General features: G+C 46.1%; 1 protein-coding gene across 3 annotated transcripts in view; it reads left to right on the top strand.

The window, feature by feature from the left end:
• The window catches only part of TUBGCP3 (tubulin gamma complex associated protein 3), a 73924-nt gene that overhangs the window by 34791 nt on the left and 15042 nt on the right, over positions 1 to 24091 (top strand). For all 3 annotated transcript variants that reach the window (XM_049647240.1, XM_049647239.1, XM_049647241.1), the window contains 6 exons: positions 8223 to 8333; positions 8843 to 8951; positions 10705 to 10894; positions 13250 to 13385; positions 14711 to 14779; positions 18435 to 18570. In XM_049647240.1, the coding sequence (XP_049503197.1) occupies positions 8223 to 8333; positions 8843 to 8951; positions 10705 to 10894; positions 13250 to 13385; positions 14711 to 14779; positions 18435 to 18570 (751 nt within the window). The remainder of the gene's footprint in view (positions 1 to 8222; positions 8334 to 8842; positions 8952 to 10704; positions 10895 to 13249; positions 13386 to 14710; positions 14780 to 18434; positions 18571 to 24091) is intronic.

Genomic DNA, 24091 nt, shown 5'->3' with positions numbered 1-24091 from the left:
CCTGCATACTGTGTATAAAAAGTTACTCAAAGTAGGTCCCACACCTGAAGCTGTGTGTAAATTTCTGCGACTATGGATTAGATATGCCACCAAAAGCATAAATAACAAAAGAAAAACACACAGAATGGGAGAATGTGTTTGCAAATCATATATGCGGTAAGGGTCTAGTATCCAGAACATATAAAGAATTATCACAACTCGGGACCAAAAAGACAAACACTGCAATTGAAAAATAGGCAGGGTACTCAGGTTTTACCAAAGGAAGTCCACCAATGGCCAGTGAGCACCGGAAAAGAGTCTCAACGTTAGTCATCAGGGAAGTATGAGTGGAAACCACAGGAGGCTGTCATACCACACTCATGGGGATCTCATTGGAGCAGAGCAGAGGCCAGAGCATAACAAGTGCTGGTGGAGACTTGGCCACCTTGGAACCCTGATACAGTGCTGGTGGGGACACGGCGGTGCGGCCACTCAGGGACAGGGCTGGCAGCTTCTTGGAAAGTTACACGCACCCCCAGCGGTTCCAGGTGTGTGCCCAAGAGAGGTGAGGACACACGTTCACGTAGAACTTGTACGTGATTGTCACAGAAACCTCATTCATTATCAAGATGGTCAAGAGGTGGGAGCAGTGCCGGTGTCTGTTACCTAATGGGTGGTCTATCCAAGTGACAGAATAGAATATTCAGCCCCAAGAAGGAGTGAAATTTTGATGCATGCTACAGCATGGATGAATCTTAAAAGCCTTAGGCTGAGAGACATAAGCTAGACACAAAAGCTCACGTGTTGTAGGATTTCATTTATGTGAAATGTGCAGGATAGGCCAAGTCACAGAGGCGGAAAGGTTAGTGCTGTCAGGGGTTGGGGAGAGAGAGGTGGGGAGGTCATTGCCTGATGGGTATGGTGTTCCTGCAAATAAATGCCGAGGGTGTTCTGGAATTTGATGGTGATGGTGGGTGCACAGCCTTGTAGTGGATAACGTTAAAGTGCTGAATTCACGCTCTAAAATGATTAAAATGGTGACTGTATTATGCGAAGGGGTGCCAGCCATGTCTGGCTCCTAAGATTTAACTTTCCTCCCTTGCTGAGCCTTGATTCTGCCTCAGTGCTGGTTGTAAGGAGGTCCTTGATTACCTGTCACCAGGCCTGGCCATTTGCAGTCTCCAGTCCCTTTGGCTGCCCCCTGGGAACCTCGTAAGGAGGTGTGATGTGGACTGTGACTTGGGCATGAGGATGTTTCGGAGGCCCAGTGAAGCCCGAGACCCTGGGGGCCTGTCCTGTGATTCTCTGCAGCCCCAGCCTGACTGGAGTGGGACAGAGATGGAGTGTGTCGGAGGGGCTGAGGTGAGGAGAGGGAGGCGAGAGCAGAGGGCCTTCTTAGTCCACACTAGCTCTTGTCCGTACAGTAGTCTCTCAGGGGGTTTTCTGTGAGGGGGAGGGAAAGCGTAATCGTCAGTCAAGAAGAGTAAATGCGCACCAGAAAAATTCCCTGGTAAAGAAGTGTGTTTATGTAGTGTTTCCAGACTTCCTATTAGATAAGCGATGCGGTAACAGATGTATGTCTTTATTGACACGTTCAGTAAGAAGGGTTAGTGGCCGTTTTGGATCTGTGCACCCACTTGAACAGGTCATGTGACAATATGTGATTTCTTTTGGTGACAAAGTCACAGGTACTGTGGCTTGTTGTTTGCATTTGTGATGGAAGGAAGAGTTAAATTTCAGATAGAAGTTAGTGCCAATAAAGTGTAATTCCCTTCCCTTCCACGTTTACAGACCCTTCTGCCTTCTGGGCCCGTGGACCCCAGGTCAGGAAACCTCCAGTTAGAACAAAACCTACAAGAAAAGTCGTGACCTGGCCCCAAGAATGTGGACAGGAGCTAGTTTTCTGTAGAGTCAACGTAGGTGTGAGCTTGTACTTGAAGCTCCAGTTCTCCTGCCTCGGGACGGGTGGGGATGCCAGTCAGGGGTGGGATCAGAACCTTCCCTGCTCTTGGCCCTTCTCTCTCTGACCCAGCTGTCCACTGCTCAGTGACTGTCCTGCATTAGGCTCTGACTGATTGCAGGGGGTCCTACTGTCTGTTGATGGCTATTCAGAGCTCGAGTTTGTCCTTCCCGGAAGCTCCTTCCACGTTTTCTGAGGTTTTCCCTGGAAAGGCTTGTCTGTCTCTCCTGCTGCTGGGCAGTGGTCAGTGTCCTGCCTTAGCTACCTCTGGGCTTGGCTGATTTGCAACCCAAGAATGAGTTAGAGGCCCAGGTAGCCTCTGAGCTTGGCTGTCTCTGGTATGGAATCATTCAAGACTGCCTCTGGGCCTACCAGTTGGGATTTTATTGTGAATTGTTCTAAAAAGATAGGACCCTTTGGCCCAACCAGCAGGAACTGTGTTTTGTGTTTTGTGTTCTGTTATGAAATGGAAAGGTAGACAAATGTTGGAGCACTTGAAAAATTTACAGATTTTGTAAGTGATTAAGTACTTTCAACACTTGGGGGAAGTTTGTAGTTTTATTTGGTTACAAATTAGTACAAATGAAAACATGGAGTTTTCATGTTTCAGTAGTTCCCATGGGTTTTCTGCCCTGAGTGATTGAGGTGAACAAATTATTCCAGTAGTTCAACGTTAATCAACTTTGTTTTTATTTTTTGCCTTTTGGAAAATTCTTTTCAAAGGGTGAGGGACTTCATCTGGGAGCAAACACGGAAGGAAAAGGTAAATGTAAGCTTTCTTGCTTTCAGAATCCGAAAATTTCCAGACTTCACATGTTTACTTAAATGCTGTAAAAACACTCAGGGTTCCTGGGTGGCTCGGTCGGTTGAGTGCCCGACTTTGGCTCAGGTCATGATCTCGCGGTCAGTGAGTTCGAGCTCCACATCAGGCTCTATGCTGACAGCCCAGAGCCTGGAGACTGCTTTGGATTCTGTCTCCTTCTCTCTCTGCCCCTCCCCTGCTCACACTCTGTTCTGTGTCTCAAAAAAATGAGTAAATTTGAAAAAAAAATTTTTTTAAATGCTCTAAAAATGCTCTAAAAATCTATGTCCTTGAACTGGAAGGTCGGTGGAACTGGAGATAATGTGGTGACTGCTGTTGGGAATATCTGTGGGTGCCTTCAGCTCTCTTGTTCTGTTTCTTGTATATTTTTGCTAAGAATTACTGAATTTAAAAGTGTACCATGTAAGATCATGTTAGCATTTTGTCACTTCCAGCCTCACCCCTGACGTGCTGGGATTTTCCTGCCTACCGTGTGCGAGACCTTTCTGGTTCCCTGTGCGGAGCCCGTATGGCTTCCTGGGTGTGGTGGGCCGCAGGGGCGGGGGGTGGAGGGGACCACAGGGGCTCTAGGGGGGCCACAGGGGCTTTGGGGGGGCGCAGAGGTTCTGGGGGGCCACAGGGGCTCTGGGGGGCACAGAGGTTCTGGGGGGGCACAGGGGCTCTGGGGGGGGGTGCGCAGGGGCTCTGGGGGGCTGCCTGCCTATTGCCACTTGGGGTTGGGGTCTTTGTATAATAATGGCTGTTTCTTAGAAGCTACGTTGCTTGCTAAGAAAATTACCCTCTTCATTTCTGTTTTTAGTAGGGAGGCCTTGGCATTTGTCCAACAGTTAATGAGAAATCATGGTACAATTATGTTATATTTTTTTCTCCGTTCTTTCTGTGTTTGACACATGGTGAAAAGTAAAGAACCTTGAGTGGAAAATGCATCAGTGAAATACAAGCAATTATGTTCTGACCTTGGTTTTTTTCCTCTGTAACTATATGTTTTTCAGAGGCTTAATTAAATGCCAGGATGGACCTACTCCTCTCAGTGTTTGCCGGGAGAGTGATTGCACCCTACTCTGCCCTCAGATGAAGTGATGCTTTCCTAATTTCTAAAGATGACTGAATTGTCCGAGCTTTTTATCTTTTAAATTAAATCGTCTTACATACTGATACAAAGCCGGCTGCACTCCATCTGTCAGGACGAATTAGTGCGTTGTTTGTGGGACTAGCTCTTCCGTTTAAGTGAATAACTGGTAACAGCAGAATTTACACCAGCCCCTCTCTGCTGAGTGGGGGGCTATGGGGCGGTCCTAGCGCGGTGATTGGGCGACCTTTTGCATGACTCCTGGTGGGCTCGTGACAGTTTTCAAGTTTCTGTTGGGTGATTTAAGTATCTCTTAACGTGATAATCGCTTCAGGATTGTGGGACCTGTTATCCCTCAAAGCAGTCATTAGTTATGTGTTTAAAATTGGGGGATAGAAATCAAATCTAAAAATACAAAGATCAGTAAATACTAGTTTGTACGTAAAGATAAGAAACTTGGTCTCATCCACATGGTTATAAACATGTTGGCATTTATTCAGGTCCCTCCTTATATATGGCTGTCATCTAGCCCTGACTTAAGAGGGATGGAATAAGGCCTTAGCATCATTAAGAATTTTGTTCTCTTAAATATTTACCCTCAGGAGTAGATTTCTGTGAACAGAAAACAAATCTTTTTTTGTTGGTTGATATGAGAAGGTGATGTTACTGCACAGTTTTCTTTGCTGGTATCATATGTTCTCTCATTGGTCTTAATTACTCAATTCTTTTGAATGATATTTTTTCTGATTTAAAAATGTTTGAATAATTAAAAAATTTTGAGCATATAAACAGAGGAGAAAATTTATTAGTAATCCTGTCATGAACAGATAACCTGCCAATATTTTTGTGTATATTTTTTATAGTATATTCTTGTGTATTTTTCAATGTGTCTATCAGATATGGTACATGCATAGTATTTTGTAAACTTTTACTTTTGTTTTAATTTGAAATAATTAAATTTCAACCTTCATTCACTGTATTTCTAAAACACACTACTTTGCATTCCTGCTTCACCAATACAGTGGGGGTTATTTAGTAATGAAAATTTTGTGCTGTTAAATTTTATTCTTCTCTACCCAGGGCTTCATAAAGCATGATCTCTGAAACTCCTGAATAGCACATAATAGGGTTATTTTGTGGAAAGAAGATCTGTACTTTTCATCAAATTCCCAGAAGAGTTTGTAATAATTAAGAATGAACTTTATTTTTAATGACTACCTGATACTATTTTATACTTTGTTATACATTCTCTTATCTTTGGGAGTGTATTCAGGGGCGCCTGTGGCTCAGTTGGTTAAGCATCCGACTTCGGCTCAGGTCATGATCTCGCGGTCTGTGAGTTTGAGCCCCGCGTCGGGCTTGTGCCGACAGCTTGGCGCCTGGAGCCTGCTTCGGATTCTGTCTCCCTCTGTCTCTGTTCATCCCCATTCTCGTGCATGTGCTCGATTGCTCTCGCTGTCTCTCTCTCTCAAAAATAAACTTAAAAAAAATTTTTTTTGAAGTGTATTGGGAGTATGGTGTGCCCTGACCAAAAGTACCTTATTCCAGTAATACAACGATGGTATTTTATTTGTATTTTTTCATCTATGTTTACAAATGGAATTAGCCTATAGTTTCTAATTTTGGTATTATTTTTGTCAGGTTTTGCTAGTGTTATACTAGATCCATAAAATAAATGTTCTGTATATTTTTCTGTGGTCTAGAATAACGTAGAATGATACCTTTTTTTTTTAAGTTTTTATTTTGAGAGAGAGAGCGAGAGAGAGCACACGCGTGTGTGAGTGGAGAAGGTGCAGAGAGAGAGAGGAAGAGAGAGAGAGAGAATCCCAAGCAGGCTCCATGTTCTCAGTGGGGCTCGAACTCACTAACTGACTCGATTTCAATTGAGAGTCAGATGCTGAACCAACTGAGCCATCCAGGCACCCCAAGAATGATACCTTATTTTAAAGTTGAGTAGGTTCTGTGCCATAGCGATAGCATTTTACATTTCTCATTTCAAGTTTTCTCTTTCTCTCTTTGTTTTTTATGTTTTGCCTGGAAACCATCAACTTTGCATTGGCATATAATTACGAAAAATATTTTTAAAATTCTTTAAATCTATTTTGTTTCTGTGGACACACTTTCCTTAGTCTGGGTTGTGCATTGTTCACCTGTTGGTGATTTAGAACTTGTGTAAGAATCACTAGAGAAGTGTGTTACGACTTAAGTGGATCTTACGGTTCCACGGGGGAGCCAGGTTGTCACGTTTAACGTGGCCAGTGCTGCGTCTCAAACCGTCCGGCTTCCGTGTTAAGATACTACTAAGTACTGAGGGCCATTTCTCTCCTCCCTGGAGGAGTGGCTGATTCTAGGTCTAGAGGAGAAAGGAGTAAGATGAGCCTGGCACATCTTCCACACCAGAAGCAAGGAAGACACCTCAGGTCGAGTCTACAGGACTCAGCAGCCAGCTTGAAGGGGCTCCCATCATCCCAGAATGGAAAACGTGGTGGAGTGCCAGTGAGGGTGATAACTCTAATGGACTGAAACATAGATGCACTTAAGTCCATGTTCATGATGATAAAACACAAAGCCACTGGTCACCGTTGGAGGCTGGGAAGTAAAGATGTTACCACATACCTCGTCCATCTCTTGACCTAGTCGCCTTTCCCCTTTTCTGATCTATCGATACAATTATCATGACAGCTTCTGATGAGGCATTTTAGCTCAGAGAAAAGGATAGCATATTAAATAAAAGGTGCTAGCTCAGCCAGTAGAGGGAGGATGCTCCAGAAGGAAACACTAGCCCCGACATCATATCCAAGGTAAATTCTAGACGGATGAAAAAATGGAAGTAATAAAAGTAACATGTCAGGAATAGTAAGAGAAAATTGTCCGTAATCTAGGAGCGGGAAGATCGTAGGAAGACAAGAAAGTCTTCTTCCATAAAGGAAGACATCCACCTACACAACAGAAGTGGAACAAAGCGAAAACATGGAACATACTGTAAACGGTGCCAAATGGTTAACTTGGAGAAAGTAAATTAGTAATACTTCATCCACAGATGGTCATTTTCCCTAATATAACAGAATTTTCATATGTTGATGAGAAAAGGACAGCGTCAGTAGACAGTTGAGGAGATGAAAAGACAGTTTACGGGAGAATAAAAGCAAACGGCCATCAGCATCGCGGAAACAGGCCCCACTTCCTGTGTCAGGATGGTAACAGTACAGGTGGCCACAGCTTCACCAGCTGACTAGCACAGTCTAACACAAGTGAGGATGCAGAACAGGGGCCATCCTCCTTGTGGGAGTGTCCGTGGACGTGCCTGTTTGGTTGGGAAGGGGAGTCTGACATGTCTCTAAAAATTAAAAATTGCTTTGACTTGGCAGTTCTACTAGAAATTGAGTTTATAGAGATAAAAGCCCAAACGTATTTAGGACATAGGGCTGAGGGGCACCTGGGGACTTGGTCAGTTAAGCATCCAGCTTCAGCTCAGGTCATGATCTTGCAGTGTGTGGGTTCAAGCCCTGCGTTGGGCTCTATCCTGTCAGTACAGAGCCTGCTTGGGATTCTTTGTCTCCCCTTCTCTCTCTGCCCCTCCCCCATCCCATGCTCTGTCTCTTTCTCAAAAATAAATAAACTTAAAAAAATTCAAAAAAAAACCTTAAAGGACATGGGACTGAAACATGAGAGTGGCCTCGTGCCCTTTCTCACATCAGGGTCAGGTTGGGCAGTGGGATCAGCAAAAGTGAGGAGCACAGTGGACAGGGGAGAAGCTTCTGTGCAGGGTGGTTCTTGGGAAGGCACTTCCTGCAGTGCCGCCAGGCAGGCAGGTGCTGGCCACCCACACGCCCAGGTCAGCCTGCAGCCAGCAGTCCGTGAGCAGGGTCCATTAGCTCTGGCACCTCTGTGTTCTAGACCGGGGGCTCCGCAGGGGAGAACCTGCAGAGGGCTGCACGTGGGCAGGAGGGGACAGCTGAGCACAGGGACCGCCGCACCACACCTCTGGACACCCGCAGGTTTTCACTATGGTAGATGAGGCAGCCCTCCCAGCCAGAGCACAGCAGAGGCTACAGCAGAGGTGATGATTGTGATCAGAGTGAAGATCATGAATCCTCGAGAAAAGGCCTGCGTTGTTAGACTCGGTTTAAAAAGTCTGGGACATCTGTGATTCCATTTACAGAGGGATGTATCCAAAATGCTTTTTTTTTTTTTTTTAATATGGAATTTATTGTCAAATTGGTTTCCATACAACACCCAGTGCTCAAAATGCTTTTGAAGACGGTTTTACTCTGAAGGTAAGTCTCCCGTCTCTGGAGAGCTTTCCTTCAGGGTGACTTCCTCGGTGTGGCTGTCAGCGAGCGGTTTGCTGTAAGCGTCATCTTCTGACCTGGCCGTGCCTCTGCTTTCAGTTTTTCGTAGCCTCGGATCCAGCCGTCAAGACGGACCGGCTGTGGCAGGACAAGTACACTCTACGGAGATCGATGATCCCCTCCTTTATTACGATGGACCAGTCCAGGAAGGTGAGGCCGGGGGGGGACTGGGGCTCTGCTGTCATAATTCTGCATGTGGGCAGCAGGTGACAAAACTCTTCTATCGCATCTTAGGATCAGAAGTATGTATTGATTGAATACACTGATTAATGTGTGTTTGTTAATAAGTCTTCTCAGTTCCTACAGTTCCCTTGATGCTATCCCAGATGTCCTTGCTACTTAATTAAAAAACAATTAAAAAAATTTTTTTTAAGTTTATTTGTTTTGAAACGACAGACACAGCATGAGCGGGGGAGGTGGGGAGAGAGAGAGAGAGAGAAAGAGAGTCCTAATCAGCGCAGAGCCCGACATGGGGTTCGAACTCATGAAACCATGAGGTCGTGACCTGGGCCAAAAGCTTAACCAGCTGAGCCACCCAGGTGCCCCTCCATTACTTAATTTTTAATTAATAGTAGATTTGTTGCTTATGAATATTTATAGTAGTTGAATGATTAATCATTTTTACATCATGGTAACTGGAGGATATTTTTCCTTTTTAGGTCCTTTTGATCGGAAAATCAATAAATTTCCTGCACCAGGTTTGTCATGACCAGACACCCACTACAAAGATGATAGCTGTGACCAAGTCTGCCGACTCCCCCCAGGATGGTACAGTGGCGGTGGTGGCGGTGGTGGTGGTGGTGGTGGGGGTGCGATAGAGCTGTCGCTTGAAGTGTTTTCCGTCCGGTAGGACTGACAGTTTCTGAATTGTCATCTGAAATACCTTCACACTTAGTGTGATGTGTGTAAAACATTACTATGTAAAGTTTGAATTTCTCTTTTTACGTGGAGTTCACCAGTAAGTCCTGGATTAGGTGGAGCTGTTTTACTCTCTTAGAATTTGTATTACTTTAAAAAGAAAACGATCTAGCGACAGTTATGCCAAAATCAGAAAATAAAGGAAAAATGTTTCTACTGGTGGCCACATGTAACACAAAGAGGCTTATTCAGAAGTTAGCAGGGGAAGTGCTGGGTGAAATGACTGCCTGTGTGAGATGTCCTATGGTCCCCTTGTTCGCTGCTGCCCTCGCTTCCATTTTTCCCATCTGCTGCCCACCCCACCGAAGTAATTCCACAGTGTTTTGTGTGCGGCCGACTTGATGTGTGCAGCTTTCCCTCCTGGCTGTTTGCTGTTCATGTTGTCGTTCTGACTCCGTTCGCGGTGTCGGCTACAGGCGACATGACATGACTTACTCTTCATGAGAATGACTGTGCCTTTCGTGAACTTAAACTCTAGGTATGAAGATGAAAATGTACAAGGAAATGAAATACTAAATAATCAAACATAGAGAGTGGTAAACGAGTATAGATAACATGCTGTAAATATGTGATACCGTGGAGTTAGCCACAGGCACTGCGCTCCATGGTCGTCCCGGCAACTCTAGCTTGCAGAACCCAGACTTTGTACCCTTTCACTGCTTTCTCCTCCCCTCCGGCCCTGCAACCACCAGTCTACTCCCTGCTTCTCTGACTTTGACTACTTTAGAGTCCACACATAAGTGATACCGTACGGTATCTGTGTCTGCCTTCTTTCACTTAGCGTAACCCTCCCAGGTCCGCCCATGTTGCCACAATAGCAGAATAACCTTTCTCCAGGTAAATGATAGCCCACTGTGTGTGCACACCACCTCTCGACCGTTCAGTCGTCGACGGACACTCGGGCTGCTCCCGTATCTTGTGTATCATAAATAACGTGCGGTGAGCGTGGGGGTGCGGGTATCTTTTTGAATTAGTGTTTGCATTTTCTTTGCGGAAATACCAAGTACAGTTGCTTGATCATATGGTGGTTCTGCTTCTAACTTTTTGAGGAGCCTCCACACTGATTTCCACAGTGGCTGCACCAGTTTGCATTCCCACCAGCAGTGCACGAGGGTCCCTTTTCTTCGCATCCTCGCCAACGTGTGTCATTTCTTGTGTTTCACCCTGAGGCCAGCAGTTCCCAGAGCTTGCTCACTGTGGGCACCTTCTTGTTCATTCTTGAGACCGTGCGGGCAGTTCAACACTGACCCTCCCTGTGCTGCCTTCTTCACCTCGGTGTCTCCGTGAGGTGTTGAGTTAGTTGTGTTGTTGAAAGTGACTTGACCTTCAGGTCTAGGACAGGACGGACTGTTGTTGGGGCCTCTCATAGGTCAGAGCTCGGGCGTCCACTGTGCGTCCAGCAGATGGCGGCCTTTTTGGTTTCTTGGGTTTCTTGGGTTTCTTGGGCTCGGGCTCATTCGCCTTCCTGCGCACCCGGCCCATTGGGTCTGTTGCCAGGGCTGTTTGTGGGTGTAGGCGGTGACGTTTGTGCGTGGAGCTGGTAGTTTTATCTTTATTGAAATACAAGTTATGTACGTATATGCTCTCGTTTTGTTCCCTACAGCTGCAGATTTGTTCACAGATTTGGAGAATGCGTTTCGGGGGAAAATTGATGCTGCTTACTTTGAGACCAGCAAGTACCTGTTGGACGTTCTTAACAAAAAGTACAGCTTGCTGGACCACATGCAGGCTGTGAGGCGCTACCTGCTCCTTGGCCAAGGGGACTTCATCAGGCACTTAATGGACTTGCTCAAGTAAGAACACTCTTTGGATCTTTTAAATACACAGTAGATTGCAACATGAGGAGTCTTAACAGTTCTTGTTTTAAAGAATAAATGCCATTAGGGGAAATTGGCTGAGTTCTTAGAGAACATATCGGTAAGATGAAATCTGAAATTTTTTTGGAAAATTTTTTGATGAAACCAAGATTGTCACATTGAAGTCTGTTTGTTTTCTCATATTCTGTACCTTTCTCACAAGCCTGTGGGCCTTGTGGACACCCTGGCACTGACAGTCCCATGTCCGAGGTGTGTGCAGTGTGATCACACTTAGTGCCAGTTTCAAACAAGTTCAAAAATTGTGTATTTCAAACAACTTTTTCCATATTATGAATTTTAAATTGTTCCTTGGGGGAAAAAAACCTATAAAACAAAATTACTACTCTTTTCATTTTGTTCTGTGACATTTTTCATGGCACCTTTTGTCCCAGAATTAGATGTGGGTCCCTCCCTGGCCTCTGTGGAGACTCTTCCAGCCCCTCAGCAGGGTGTCTGTCTGGGCTCTAGACACACCGACCTCGGGTGCAGCCAGGCTCCTAGCCAGAGCGCGGGTGATGTCCACTCAGGCACTGAGAAATGGAGATTGGCACTTTTTGATGTTCCCTTTGGAACACTTGAAAGAGTGTGTGGCCTTCCAGTCTTACCTGTGTGATCAAGGGGTGGTTTTGGTGGCCTGGTCCTGAGATGTCACTGTGCCTCGGAGTTGCCGAGGGAGCTGGCTGAGGTGAACCCTGGGCCTGCCCACAGAGGGGCTTGGTCCCTCGGGGGTGGGGCCAGGAACGTGCGTTTCTAATGAGGCCCCTAGTCCAGACACAGGCCCCTGCGGTCCCTCCTCTGCCCCAGAGCCCATCTTCCGCATGAAAGGGCACACATAGCTGTCAGTGACCTTCTACGTGCTTGTGCTGGGTGGGTGACTGTGTCGTCAGCTTGAGAAGGGGTTGGTGAATTGTGAACTGAGCACACGTACTTGTGGAAGTGTCCCGTCTGGACCCTGAGCAGGGAAGGGGCCTCTGGTGAGCTCAGTCCTGGTCTCCAGCCTAGCGCCTGCCGGAAGCATGGGCGGGCAGGAGTGTTTGGAGGGAGATGCCATTGGCCTAAATGGGGGTTCCCGTGAGCATGTGGGGGGAGCTGGCCCAGGGTGCAGCTGTGCAGGTCAAGGTGGGCAAGGCAGCTCTCGCGGTTTACAGGTGAGGCCAAACGCAGGGGTGCCTGTCATGCTACAGACCAGGTCGTGTGGCTGATTTAACGTGTTTGCCTTATGCGCGGTTTTGATATTTAGAGCATCTCGTAATCAGAAGATTTGTTTCTTGAAGACATGTTTGAAGTTTGTGGCTTTAAAGTGGGGGATGTCCCTGGTCTCCAGCTAGCCTCAGACTTCTCTGAGTGATGATGTCATGGTCCCTCTTCATCGGTCTCTGCCCCACGTTTTGCTGCCACGAAGACCTGGAGCCGCACAGCTTATGTGCACGCCTGGGGGTGATGGGCAGGCTTTTCCCCCAGTGTATTGAGCAATAGTTGACCTAGATCACTGTGTGAGTGTAAGGTGTACAGCACGATGGCTTGATTCCATGTGTTGTGAAATGGTGACCACAGCAGGTTCAGCTAGCATCCATTTTCTCACGTAGACACAAAGAAAAGAAAAAAAGGAAAGAAACCCCTTTTCTCCTTTTGATGGGAACTCCTAGGATTTGCTCTTGTACCGACTGGTCCTGTGTGTCACACGGGGTGTTGGCTGTGGCCCTCAGGTGGTGCACTCCAACCTAGTGCTCACACGCAGCGGCTTGTTTGCACTGGGTGGCCCCTTTCCTGCACTTCCCCTCGCCGTCAGGCTGTGTTGGTAACCTGGCCGGTTCTTGCCCGGTAACGTTAGCTTTCTGTTTAGCAACCTGGACATGAGTAACCCCAGAGAAGTGTTTGCTGATAACGCGGCAATTTTTAGCTTCTAGAATCATGACGTCTGTGTATCTAGTTGTTTTGATTTAACAAAGACCTCTCTACCCATTGGGTCTGTGCAGAAAATTCCAGTAGTTCCCGTTTCTGTAGGCCAGACTTAAGTTGAAAACTTGATTTGTTAATGTGTATGGCATATGTTAAGTATTTTCAATTTAAGCAGAATCAAAATTAATTTTTTTGAGACTTAAAGAAATGTTTTATTCCCCAAAAGACTTGGTGAAATCCTGTTTACAGTTAGTTTTGTGAAACTTTTGTTTCTATGTTGTAGTGGTTTGTCTTTTTAGTTTTTATAATTTCAACTCTTTCTACAATTTTAAGTTTTTGCAAAGCTCTTTAAGAATTCAAGTAACATCTTTTATTTTTACAAAATCTGTTAAGACCAGAACTTGTCCGTCCAGCTACGACTTTGTATCAACACAACTTGACTGGAATTCTTGAAACTGCCGTCAGAGCCACCAACGCCCAGTTTGACAGCCCTGAGATCCTCAAGAGACTGGATGTGAGGCTGCTGGAGGTACTGTGGCCCTGGTTCTGCTCAGGCCGTGAGCTCCCCGGGCCAGCACTCTCGCCAGCGTTCTGGTGTGTGGTGTGTGGTGTGCATCTTGTCTAGCCTGCCGGGTGGGAGTCGTTGCCGGAAGGCTGGCTGGCCTGAGCCTGCACTGTGCTGCTCGTTGGTCTTCAACAAGGGCTACATCTCTAAATTGCACTGGGCTTCTCCGTCTGCTCCCTGTGCAAAGTCCCCACAGGGCCGCAGACGGAGAACACGCAGCGCTCAGCCCGGCGCTCGGTAGCACGTTGTGGAGTGAATCTTGTCTCCTGTTAATGGTAATGTTGCAGGAGGCACAGGGATGGCACGTAACAGTAATATTCATCAAAAATAGATGTATTTAGTTTCAGTTTGATAGACGGTGAGTTTTCTTAGGGGAATGAGTGTCAGAAACATCACACACTGTTTGCTTAGCTATGATGAAGGACCATTAGTAGGGCTTGTTGGCTTTTTTAAAATGTTGACTCTTGTTGTTTTTTTTTTAATGTTTATTCATTTTTCAGAGAGAGAATCAGAGCACGAGTGAGGGAGGGGCAGAGAGAGAGGGAGACACAGAATCTGAACAGGCTCCAGGCTCCGAGCTGTCAGCACAGAGCCCGACGAGGGGCTCGAACCCACGAACCGTGAGATCATGACCTGAGCCAAAGTCAGATGCTTAACCAACTGAGCCACCTAGGCACCCCTAAATGTTGACTTATAAGGGATTCAGGACATCTGAGGCAGTGAGTTCTTGTCATAAACTGGTGACGAATTTTAGACTGATTTTATGGTATTTATTCAAAATACATTATAAGAGCACCTGGGTGGCTCAGTCTGTTAAGCGACCAACTCTTAATCTCAGCTCATGTCACGATCTCACAGTTTGTGGGTTTGAGCCCTGCATCAGGCTCTGTGCTGACAGCTCAGAGCCTGGGGCCTGCTTCGGATTCTGTGTCTCCCTCTCTGTCTGTCTGCCCCTTCCCCACTCATGCTTTGTCTCTCTGTCAAAAATAAACATTTAAAAAAAAATCTTTAAAGAAATAAAAATAAAATAAATAAACATTGAATAAAACCCCACAACACACCATTCATTTCACAGTATCCTTAGAGCATCTCCTCTGTGCCCATGGTTTAAATGCCGAGGGTACAGAGGTTGACAAACAGATCTCTGCTCTCCTATAGCTAACACTCACAAGTATTGAATGCTTTTCAAAAATTGGGCTTTATTTTACTGCCTTTTCTTTGATGAGAGATTCTTTGGCACTAAGTGCAGCACTGGTGGGAAGGCCTGCAGTGTTTGTTTCTGTCCCCAGGTCTCTCCAGGTGACACCGGGTGGGACGTTTTCAGCCTGGACTACCACGTCGATGGGCCAATTGCCACGGTAAGGCCATGCTGGGCTTTTTTATGGTTGCTGCAGCCCTTCAGCTTGCTGTTTTGTTGTTTCAGAATGAGCTCTCTTCTCTCAGAGCTTCTACTGAAGGCCATCACTTGACCTCTGGTCAGACCCACTGAAGGAATACCTAAGCCACAATTCTGTGTGGCTTAGATAATCATTAACGAGTGCTGAAATGCTCTAGTATTTTATGAATTCCTACAAATACCCTTTGCTCCGTGATAGGGTTCAGCAGTCATGTAGTAAATGGAGTGCTCGTTGGACCCCATAATCCTTAGACCACAGTAGCGAATTCAGAACAGACGGAGAGAGACTAGGACGTGCATTGTAGAGGTCACACTTACGCTACTTAGATGAAGTCTGACCTTCAGTGTTCCCTGGGACCCAAGGAGCAGCCCATGCTGCTGCTGTCCTTGGTGCTGGTGCTGCTGTCCATGGTGCTGGTGCTGCTTGGAGCAAAGTACCGGTTCCTCCCGGAGTTCCCAGACTGAGAGGCTGGCTCCTCTGCGTGCTGTCTGCGGCCCAAATGCCCTGCCTTAAGTGCCCACTTTCTCTTCAGCTTGGAGTCAGTTCTCCTTGACCAGGACGATTCTTTGGAGTGATGTCAGTCGTTTGATATCTGAAATACTGAAGGAGAACATGCGTTTCTTTTAGTTATTGGGAAAAATATTTTGTTAAGAAGTAATGTAGTTTGGCTGTGAAAATCCTCCTTGACGGTCCTTGCAGAGTGTGACTCCATGGCCGTTCCCACATCTCCGGGTGTAAGTCACAGCCCTGCCAGGGTGCACCAGCGCGGCTGCCTCGCACTTTGGGGCAGCAGCCGTACCTGGGACCTGTGGCTCTTGTGTCTGCTGTGAGCCGGAAGCTCCTGGTGCGCGTGTTTCACACATATTCCTAGTGTTTAAGCTGTACCAGATCAGAGCTACTGTATTTTAAATGCATAACTGCTCTTAAATTTGATTTTTTGTCATATTCAAATTAGTTTTTTCTTCTTTGACTTATATCCTAGTTTCCAGTACTTACTTGTTAAAATATCCTGTTGTGTACATTATTATTTAAATCAGAAACTTTTGTATTGTCTGCTTTGTTAATATTGACTACGTTCATATCATTTTGCCACAGATGCCAGAGTAGAGGCCCTTGTGTTTATTTCCTAGAACGTGAGTGCCTCGAATGTTAGACAAATTGAACGTACTCATACATGCAGTTAATTATTTCACAATAGTGTAGACTCACGAAGCATACAAAGTTAAACATTGCACACCTTGTATATAAACAATCGGTTATGCAGTATATTTTTTAAATTTTAGCTTTTTGTAAGCTCTAATCGAGAGGGTCAAGAGACATTTATATCCTAGATTTATTTAAAAAACAACTTTGGGGTGGATCTCTGTCTATGGCTAACAAGTGTTAACTTACCTGCCAATTCCAGCAGGTGGAGGGTGTGCCTGGGAGGCCGCACTGGGTGGGCGCAGGGCCCTGTGACTGCCGCAGGATGTGGGGGATGGGGTCTTGCACGTCTGGTTTTGCTATTCCAGTTCTGGGGTTTGCTGATGTCCCAGGTGGTTATATTTTTAGCTAAATGGAATCTTTTATTTAAAAATACACTTCCAGAGTCGAATTTTGGAAGAAAATGGATTTTCTGCTTCTTCCCTATTAAATTTACAGTATTATCTCCATTCCCTTTCTATTCTCGTTAATTGAGATTGCCAGTTTTGTGTATAATTTAATTATAGTGAGTACATATATTAGTCACATAATTTCATCTTATATAATATAGTATAATTTTAGCTTCTTGTAAATTCTGTGAAGGAGGATGTGGAGAGGTTATCTGTGATCTTCTCACTGGGATCTTGGGCAGGATAAAATCCATTGACTTGGTCTCCAGGGTGTTAGGTGAGATGCTTATTTTGTATTTATTACGTATGCTTATATCGTATCAGAAGCTTATTTTGTATTCTGCTAAACTTCCTGGTGCACAGACAGTGAACCAAAAGACGATGCACACGGCAAAACTAAACGTGGGTTATCTCCCCATGTAAACGCCGTGGGATATAGGAGTGTCTCTCTGAAACAGTGCCTGTTCCTAACAAATCCTGATTAAACTATGTTTGTAAATTGGGTCACGTGAAATGCGCTCTGGGAGGCCAGCACTGAAAGGATCTCTACAAGGCAGCGTTTGTATAGCAAGGGTTTCTGTGGTTGATTTGTAAAATTATTTAATCCAGTCACCCCTTATTTCTATAGTTGCAGACACAACTATAGTGTGGTCAGCACAGCAAAGTACGTAATCCCCAAAACAGTCCTAACTGGTCTCAGAGTCCATTCAGAGCAGTTCCTAGCCAGTCCAGTATAGACACATACAGTCATCAGTCAGTACTGAGCACTGCTGAATACTGGCACAAAAGGCATACAGAAGAATAAACAGATAGTCCTTATAACACATGAGCCAAGAATACACAAAAATAAGAAGACAAAGGTAAAGCAGTCTACAGCTAAATGCTCAGATTGTAGGGGTCCAGTGATAAATGTCCTGTCTGGAGAAGAGGGACATTGGTGAGGCCAGGGAAGGGTGTGTGGCCTTTGTCCTTGAGGGCCAGGTGGGGTCTGGGCCAGAGGAGAGTGTGGAGCAGTCTGGGAGTGATATGAGGAATGGCCCCGGGGCGTGAATGAGGCTGGGCTCCAGGGTGAGAAACCAGTGATGCAGGGCCCAGCCTGGCTCTGGATGCACAGCGCAGAGCTGCTGGGAGCCGAGGCCCCAGGGAGGGTTGTTTCCAGTTCTCTGTACTGCAGGGAGAGGGCCGCAGACTCAGGGAAATGCATCCTTGCTCGAGGGACTGGGAAAAGTAAACGTACCCACGTCTGTTGTGCACACGTTGGTGTGCGAGATGTGTTTGGCCGCTGTCTGCAGAAAACCCTGTTACTGTACACACGGGACAGACTTCCTAGACGATGTTTTGTGGTTCATCTGACATTCGTTCTTAACCAGGTGTTTTGTGTTCTTATTTGCTAAGTGTGGCCCCCGTGGGAGGGAAGCTCTCGCAGCCCCTGCCCATAGGTCCATCCTCCCAGGGTATGAGACCGCCGTCCGTCTGTTTGCAGTGAAGTGGCTCCACAGGCAGTAAATACCTGTGTTAAGATAACCCGGAGGCCTCTTGACAGACAGGAGACTCTCCTAGGCCCACCTGGCTTGAGATGTAGCAGCCTCATGTGTCTGTCCGGGTGGTTGGGGCGGAGGACACTGCTACACGGTTGACGTTGGGGTTAAGAGCCCACATTTTGACTGGGTTTAGGCAGCATTTAAAAGTCCTGAGAAACTGTTTACTAGCTCTGTGACCTTAGGCCTCTGTCTTTCAGTTTGTAAAATTGGTACCAAAATATCTGCTTCTATCCTTGTGAGTTTGCCCCACGTACTACTTAGCGCACAGGTCGTCACCGTGGTTGTATTTGATGATACTTTCCTAAAACGTGTTATATTAGTTGCCTATGTAATGCTTGGATTTATTAGAGTTGATTGTGTGTTCTCTGGCTTCTTTTGCCTTAAAAAAAAAAGATGCGTCAGAAAGGCTGTGTTGTCACAGGAGGGTCCCTAGGTCACCGTAGGTCAGAGCGCTGTCAGCCTGTCCTGTGCCTTTTTTCGCAGGTGTTCACGCGAGAGTGCATGAGCCACTACCTCAGGGTGTTTAACTTCCTCTGGAGGGCAAAGCGGATGGAGTACATCCTCACGGACATCCGCAAGGGACACATGTGCAATGCCAAGCTCCTGAGGAACATGCCAGGTAAACCTGCCCGGGGAGGTTGGGGCCGCTCCCCTGCCAGCCCCGCGTCCCCGTGCTTCTGGAGCGGGCTTCTGTGGGAGGCTCATCTGTGATACTGCTCATCCTGACTTGGTGCAAATCAGAAAGAAAATTGAATCCAGTTAGATTTTTTCAGACCACGAGATTTCTTTCAGAATTACGTTTGTTCTCACTCTGCTGTTCATGTCTGGACTTTTTTTTTTTTTAATTTTTAAGGAAGGAAAGCTATGTTTATTTATTTTACAGGAAGGAAAGCTATTTAACAAACCACTGTCTCATTTAAAATTCACTTATTGTTTTGATTAAAGTCTGTTTGGGAATCACTTTAATGTTTATTCTGGTTCATAAACCGTGACATGAAAATTTTTTATATTATTTTACAATTAAAAGCTGTGGTAAAATTTAGATGGGTTTATTTTAATGTTACCAATACTGAGTAACTGTAGTTACCGATAATTTTGAAATTTTCGTATTGAAATTCATTTGGTCAAAACCTTTGAGAAAGTATTTCAACAATGTGTCTCCAAGGAAAAACAGCACTGAGCGATTCTTAACCCTTTGGTGAAAGTGATTATTGAAGAAGGAGCTGTTGCCTGAAGAAAGGTGTAACCTTTGCGTGATTGCTAGATCAAGGCTGATCCTTGAGCAGCTCCCAAAGTCCCAGGATAATGACACCCCGGAAGCCGGGGGCCTGGAGGGTACCCGACTGTGTGGACAGAGTGGCCAGTTTTTACTGGGCGTCCCTGCTTTCTGTATACACAGCAGGCCTTTTCCAGGGGCATCAGGATGTTCTGATTATGCTCCTGGCCTGGCTTCCTCTGGACTCACTTCATAGAAGGTTGATAATAAGGACCCTCTGATGTAGCCGAGAAGGACGTGAGAGGGAACGTTTTCTTGTCAATACCATAATGGTTGTGGACAGGAGTTATTGCCTTCAGCTATTTCTAGTACCTGTGCGCTGCCTCGCCGGCTGGCTCTTTGTGAAGGAGGCAGAAGGAGGCGTCAGTCACTCAGAGGGCCTGCCTGTGTCCTGGCTCTGCACCTGTCTCTCGTCCCCTGGTGTCACGACCTCGTGCTGTGTCTCGGGGTGACTCACACAGTCTGTTGGGTGCGCCCTGGTGGGTTGACCCTTTTGCCGGCCGCGTGCCTTCTCTGGGGCTGCCTGGCACTGCCGCGTGTGTGTGCCCAGGTGTCACCTCTCTGTGCCCGACTCAGGTCCTCTCCAGGCAGGGCAGACGCTTTGTTCTTGTCACCCTGTTTCAGAATAAGCGTCTGTTATTTTTAGCCCTGGGAAGTCTGAGCTCTGTGACAGTTCTAAGTATTAGCTCGTGGTTTGAATATCACCTCACCAGTGTCCGAATGAATTTGCTGTTCTCTTGTATTGAATAATCAGCGAGCTTTGTTTTCTACTTGAAGGTAGTGTGGGAAAAAATAGACCTTCTCTTTTATAAAATCAATAACTTTAACATAACCGGTGCTATCTCGGAGAGCTTAGCGTTAGCTTACTTCACTGACCCTTTCCTTGTCACTGAAGCTTCTCCTACAATCTTTTTAATAGCAACATTTGCCTCGTGTGAATATACCATTCGATCTTTCTTCCCTTTAGTTGTACTTTTTCCCACTAACGTAAATAACGCCATTTGCTTGTATTATATGCCTCTGGCTATTTCTTTAGGTAACTGAGGGAAGGAACAGCTGGGTTAGCAGGGATAGATTTTAGTTTACTTCACATTCATGAATAGCGGTCCTGATAGTTCAGCTGTGGGCGCGTATGGTCACATGACTTGAGGAGCCAGGCACCAGGTTGAGGTGCATCTCGAGGGGCACAGTCCTCTGGCGGCTGTGTGCGTTCCTGTTAGCTGGCTGCTGTTGGGTGTTGTGTTCAAACAAATCCTCAATTCGAGAGGGGAAGATGGAAGTTTGTTTTAATTAATTTAATGCTTTTTAAATTATTGATGACTAAACACTTTCTTTCTTGGTCATTGTGTTTCTTTTAGGAAACTGGTTTTTTGCTCATGTCTCTGTTGGGGTGTAATGTTCTTACTTTTATTTATAAGGAGTATTTTAAAGTTGTTGCTGTCCAGTCAACTTAATGAGCAGAAATCACCCAGCTAGTTAGTCTTGTTAACACAACAAATCTAGAAACATCTTGCCGGTCATAAATCTGAGGCAGAACTATAGAAGATTACAGAAAGTGCTTCTGGGAGCACCTTTGGAGATTTGCATATATGTGTGGTGTGTGGAGCTGTCTTGGTCCATGCGAACAGTATCACTGATTGTTATCCCAGATACTTTAATAATATTTATTAAAGTAAGTTTTTTAGAGTAAATAGTTACACTTGAAAACGATTTGCTTAGGGGGCACCTGGCTGGCCCAGTGGAGCATGTGACTCTTGATCTCGGGGTTGTGGGTTCAAGCCCCATCCGTGTTGGGTGTAAAGATTACTTAAAAAAAAAAAGAACAAAAAACAAACTTAAAAAACCAACCACACAAAAAGAAAATGATTTGCTTAGTACAGGAGTTCTTGATAGTGTCTACCAAGATGTTTATGCCTGTTTTTATATATCTGTCATTCAGCTGGACAGAAGGCAATTGTTGATCCCAAAATCATTTAAAGATTTGGTTCTAGTGGTATGGAGATTTTTTGTTGTTGGATTCAATTAATGTAAAAAGTATCACAATTAATGGCAACTCCATTTGTGTTTCAAGTAATATCTAACAAAATGAAATAGATAAATACAGTCAAATGAGCTTGTAATTAAAAAAAAAATTTTAATGTTTATTTTTGCAAAAGAGAGAGAGAGAGAGTGTGAACAGGGGAGGGGCAGAGAGAGAGGGAGACACAGAATCTGAAGCAGGCTCCAGGCTCTGAGTTGTCAGCACAGAGCCTGATGCAGGGCTTGAACCCATGAACCATGAGATCATGACCTGAGCTGAAGTTGGATGCTTAACCGGCTGAGCCACCCAGGTGCCCAAATGAGCTTGTATGCTTCTCAACCTTTGTGTGTTGAGGGAAGAGAGTGAATGGAGGTCCCTCCCTCCCCAGAGGGTGGTATTAAAATGATCTCCTTCTTGGTCCTTGTAAGAAATGAAATTGAAGGTGGTGGAGGTGGGAGAGGGGGTGGGGTCCTTGGGGGAGACCTGTCACCACAGGACTGCTGTGGCATTCTGCCAATTTAATTGGCAGTAGTTTCTCTTTCTTGGTGATTAATACAGTAATGGTTCATCTGATGATCGACAGTGTTCCAGACCTGCAGAAATGATAACTTAAAAAACGAGTAGGCATTTTTCTCCTTAGAGGTTCTCTTTGTGTGTATCATTTTTGTATACGCAGATGAGTAGGTACTCCTCAATAATTACACATTTATTAACAGCTCTCAATGCCGGAAATTTGCTGGGCAGCATTGCCCGGGTTTGTGCGCAGTCCCTCAGCACCAGGCTGTGGCCACAGCTGACTTCCTTGTCTCCTGCCTCAGTTTCCTCATGGGGGGAGGGATGTCGACAGGTGCTTACTTCCAGGTCTGTGTAATGCACTTACCAGTGCTGCCCCCTGTGGGGGTGGATACCTGTTCAGGTGTCACTGCTGCCTGCCTGGTGACGTGGTGATAGTAGATGGCGTTTGCAGGAGGCCCTTTGTGGTGAGTAGAGATTCCGAACACAGGAGGCAGGAGAAATCCTGATTCTCCCCAACGTTCTTTGAAGCCTTAGCCTTGAGAAATTAATCAGATGGGTAATTTGATAGTCACTTTTAAGTATAGTAGTGTCAGTTATCAATGCAGGTTGAAGGAGGTGGTTTGCAATTGTGAAGAAACTGTTTTAGGGTACTTTTAAAAAAAACAAACTTGGTGTAATTTTTAACGACCCTGCATGCTGTCGAAGGTGCCTCCCGCTGAAGATGCCCCCACAGCACGCCGTCCAGTCCTTCTGGAGCCTGGGGCAGGGTGTTTCATGAGACTCTGTGTTCCTCAGGCACCTGTAGAGGGCAGCAAGGAGTTAGGGGTGATCAGCCACAGGAGAGACACCTCATTCCAGATTTTGTGCAGGAAACTGCCTGCTTTTTTTTAAATGCATTCACTGGGAGATGCTTGTGTTTATGTATTTTTTGGACCTCGGTGCAAATGTTGCTTTGCTTTTGCGATTATTTGTAGGTCAATCATAAAAACACAAGTATTTATATTTTAATTATGTTTTATTTATTTTTTTTAATTTACTTATTTTTATGTTAGGAGAGAGAGAGCACACACACGCACATGCGTGCACAGGTGGGGGAGGGGAGAGAAGAGAGGAAGACACAGAATCCGAGGCAGGCTCCAGGCTCTGAGCTGTTACCACAGAGCGCAACGTGGGTCTTGAACTCATGAACCTTGAGATCATGACTTGAGCCAAAGTCGGACGCTTAACCAACTGAGCCACCCAGGCACCCCTTAAGTATGCTTTAAATGTCTTTTCACGGGTGTGGGACGTGCTCGGACTTGTTTGGTTCTGAAAGCCACTATGTTGTCAATGATGAAAATGAGCATCAGAGGCGACGTTGGAGGTTGGTGATGGTGCTGTGAGGAGGGTGGCTGTGCTGGATGCCTGGTGGACACAGCAGCTGGGGTCAGGGGGACGTGTGTGAACTTGACGGAGCTCTGGGGCGCAGGGCTGGGTGACTGGGCCCTGTTTGGAGCTGGGGGGCACCTTTGGGGGTAATGCTTCAGTTTTAGGCATATTAATGTGAGGTGCTTATAAGAATCTACGTGATACATCTGGTTTGAATTGATTTGCAACCTGAGACAGATCTGAACTAGAAATGAGGGTGTAGACAGTGTGAGTGGGGGTGACCCTGGGTGCCGTGGCAGGGAACTTCCTGGGGGAGGGCTCCAGGGCAGAGGTGTCGGGCGGGAAGCCGCTGTGTCAGAGGAAGGCAGGAAGGCACGGAGATCCCGGGATTTCCAGGTAGCAGCCAAGGCCCACAGCCGGGAATTTGAAGTTGGCGCCAGCGTGACTCGAGACACGAGAGGTTTTTGTAGTTTAATTGGTGGTGGAGAAATTGTGCACCAGGTCACTCCGTGTCATGAAGTGGAGTCAGCGATGGTGGGCAGGGCACCGTGTTGTCAGCTCTGTGAGACCTGACCGAGTTCCTCGTTTATGCACTCACATGTAACATGTAGAAGGCGTTAGCAAAGTCATCTAAGGCGCACACAAAAGCCAACACATTATCCAAGGACTGCTGGATTGATGGTGGATGGGACCCCAGTGCACCCTAGGGGGCCCCAAGACCTAGAGACGAGAGCAGTGACACCCGCGTGTTTGTTGAGTTGAGATTTTCCCGTTGCGTGTAGCACACTGACTTGGGCAGGTGATGAGACGGGCCACACGGATTTCTGTACTCCTGTAGCACATCTGGGGCCTGCTTACCGTCTTCATGCACGTCTGTCAGGACAGGCACGGAATCTGCAGTCCATGAGTGATGTTAAACTCTCTGTGGAAGGAATGTCAGGACACAGAGATGCCTTCTCA

The sequence above is a fragment of the Panthera uncia genome, assembly GCF_023721935.1.
Source record: "Panthera uncia isolate 11264 chromosome A1 unlocalized genomic scaffold, Puncia_PCG_1.0 HiC_scaffold_16, whole genome shotgun sequence".
NCBI classification, from domain to species: Eukaryota; Metazoa; Chordata; class Mammalia; order Carnivora; family Felidae; genus Panthera; species Panthera uncia.
This window is presented reverse-complemented; position numbering and strand designations above follow the sequence as displayed.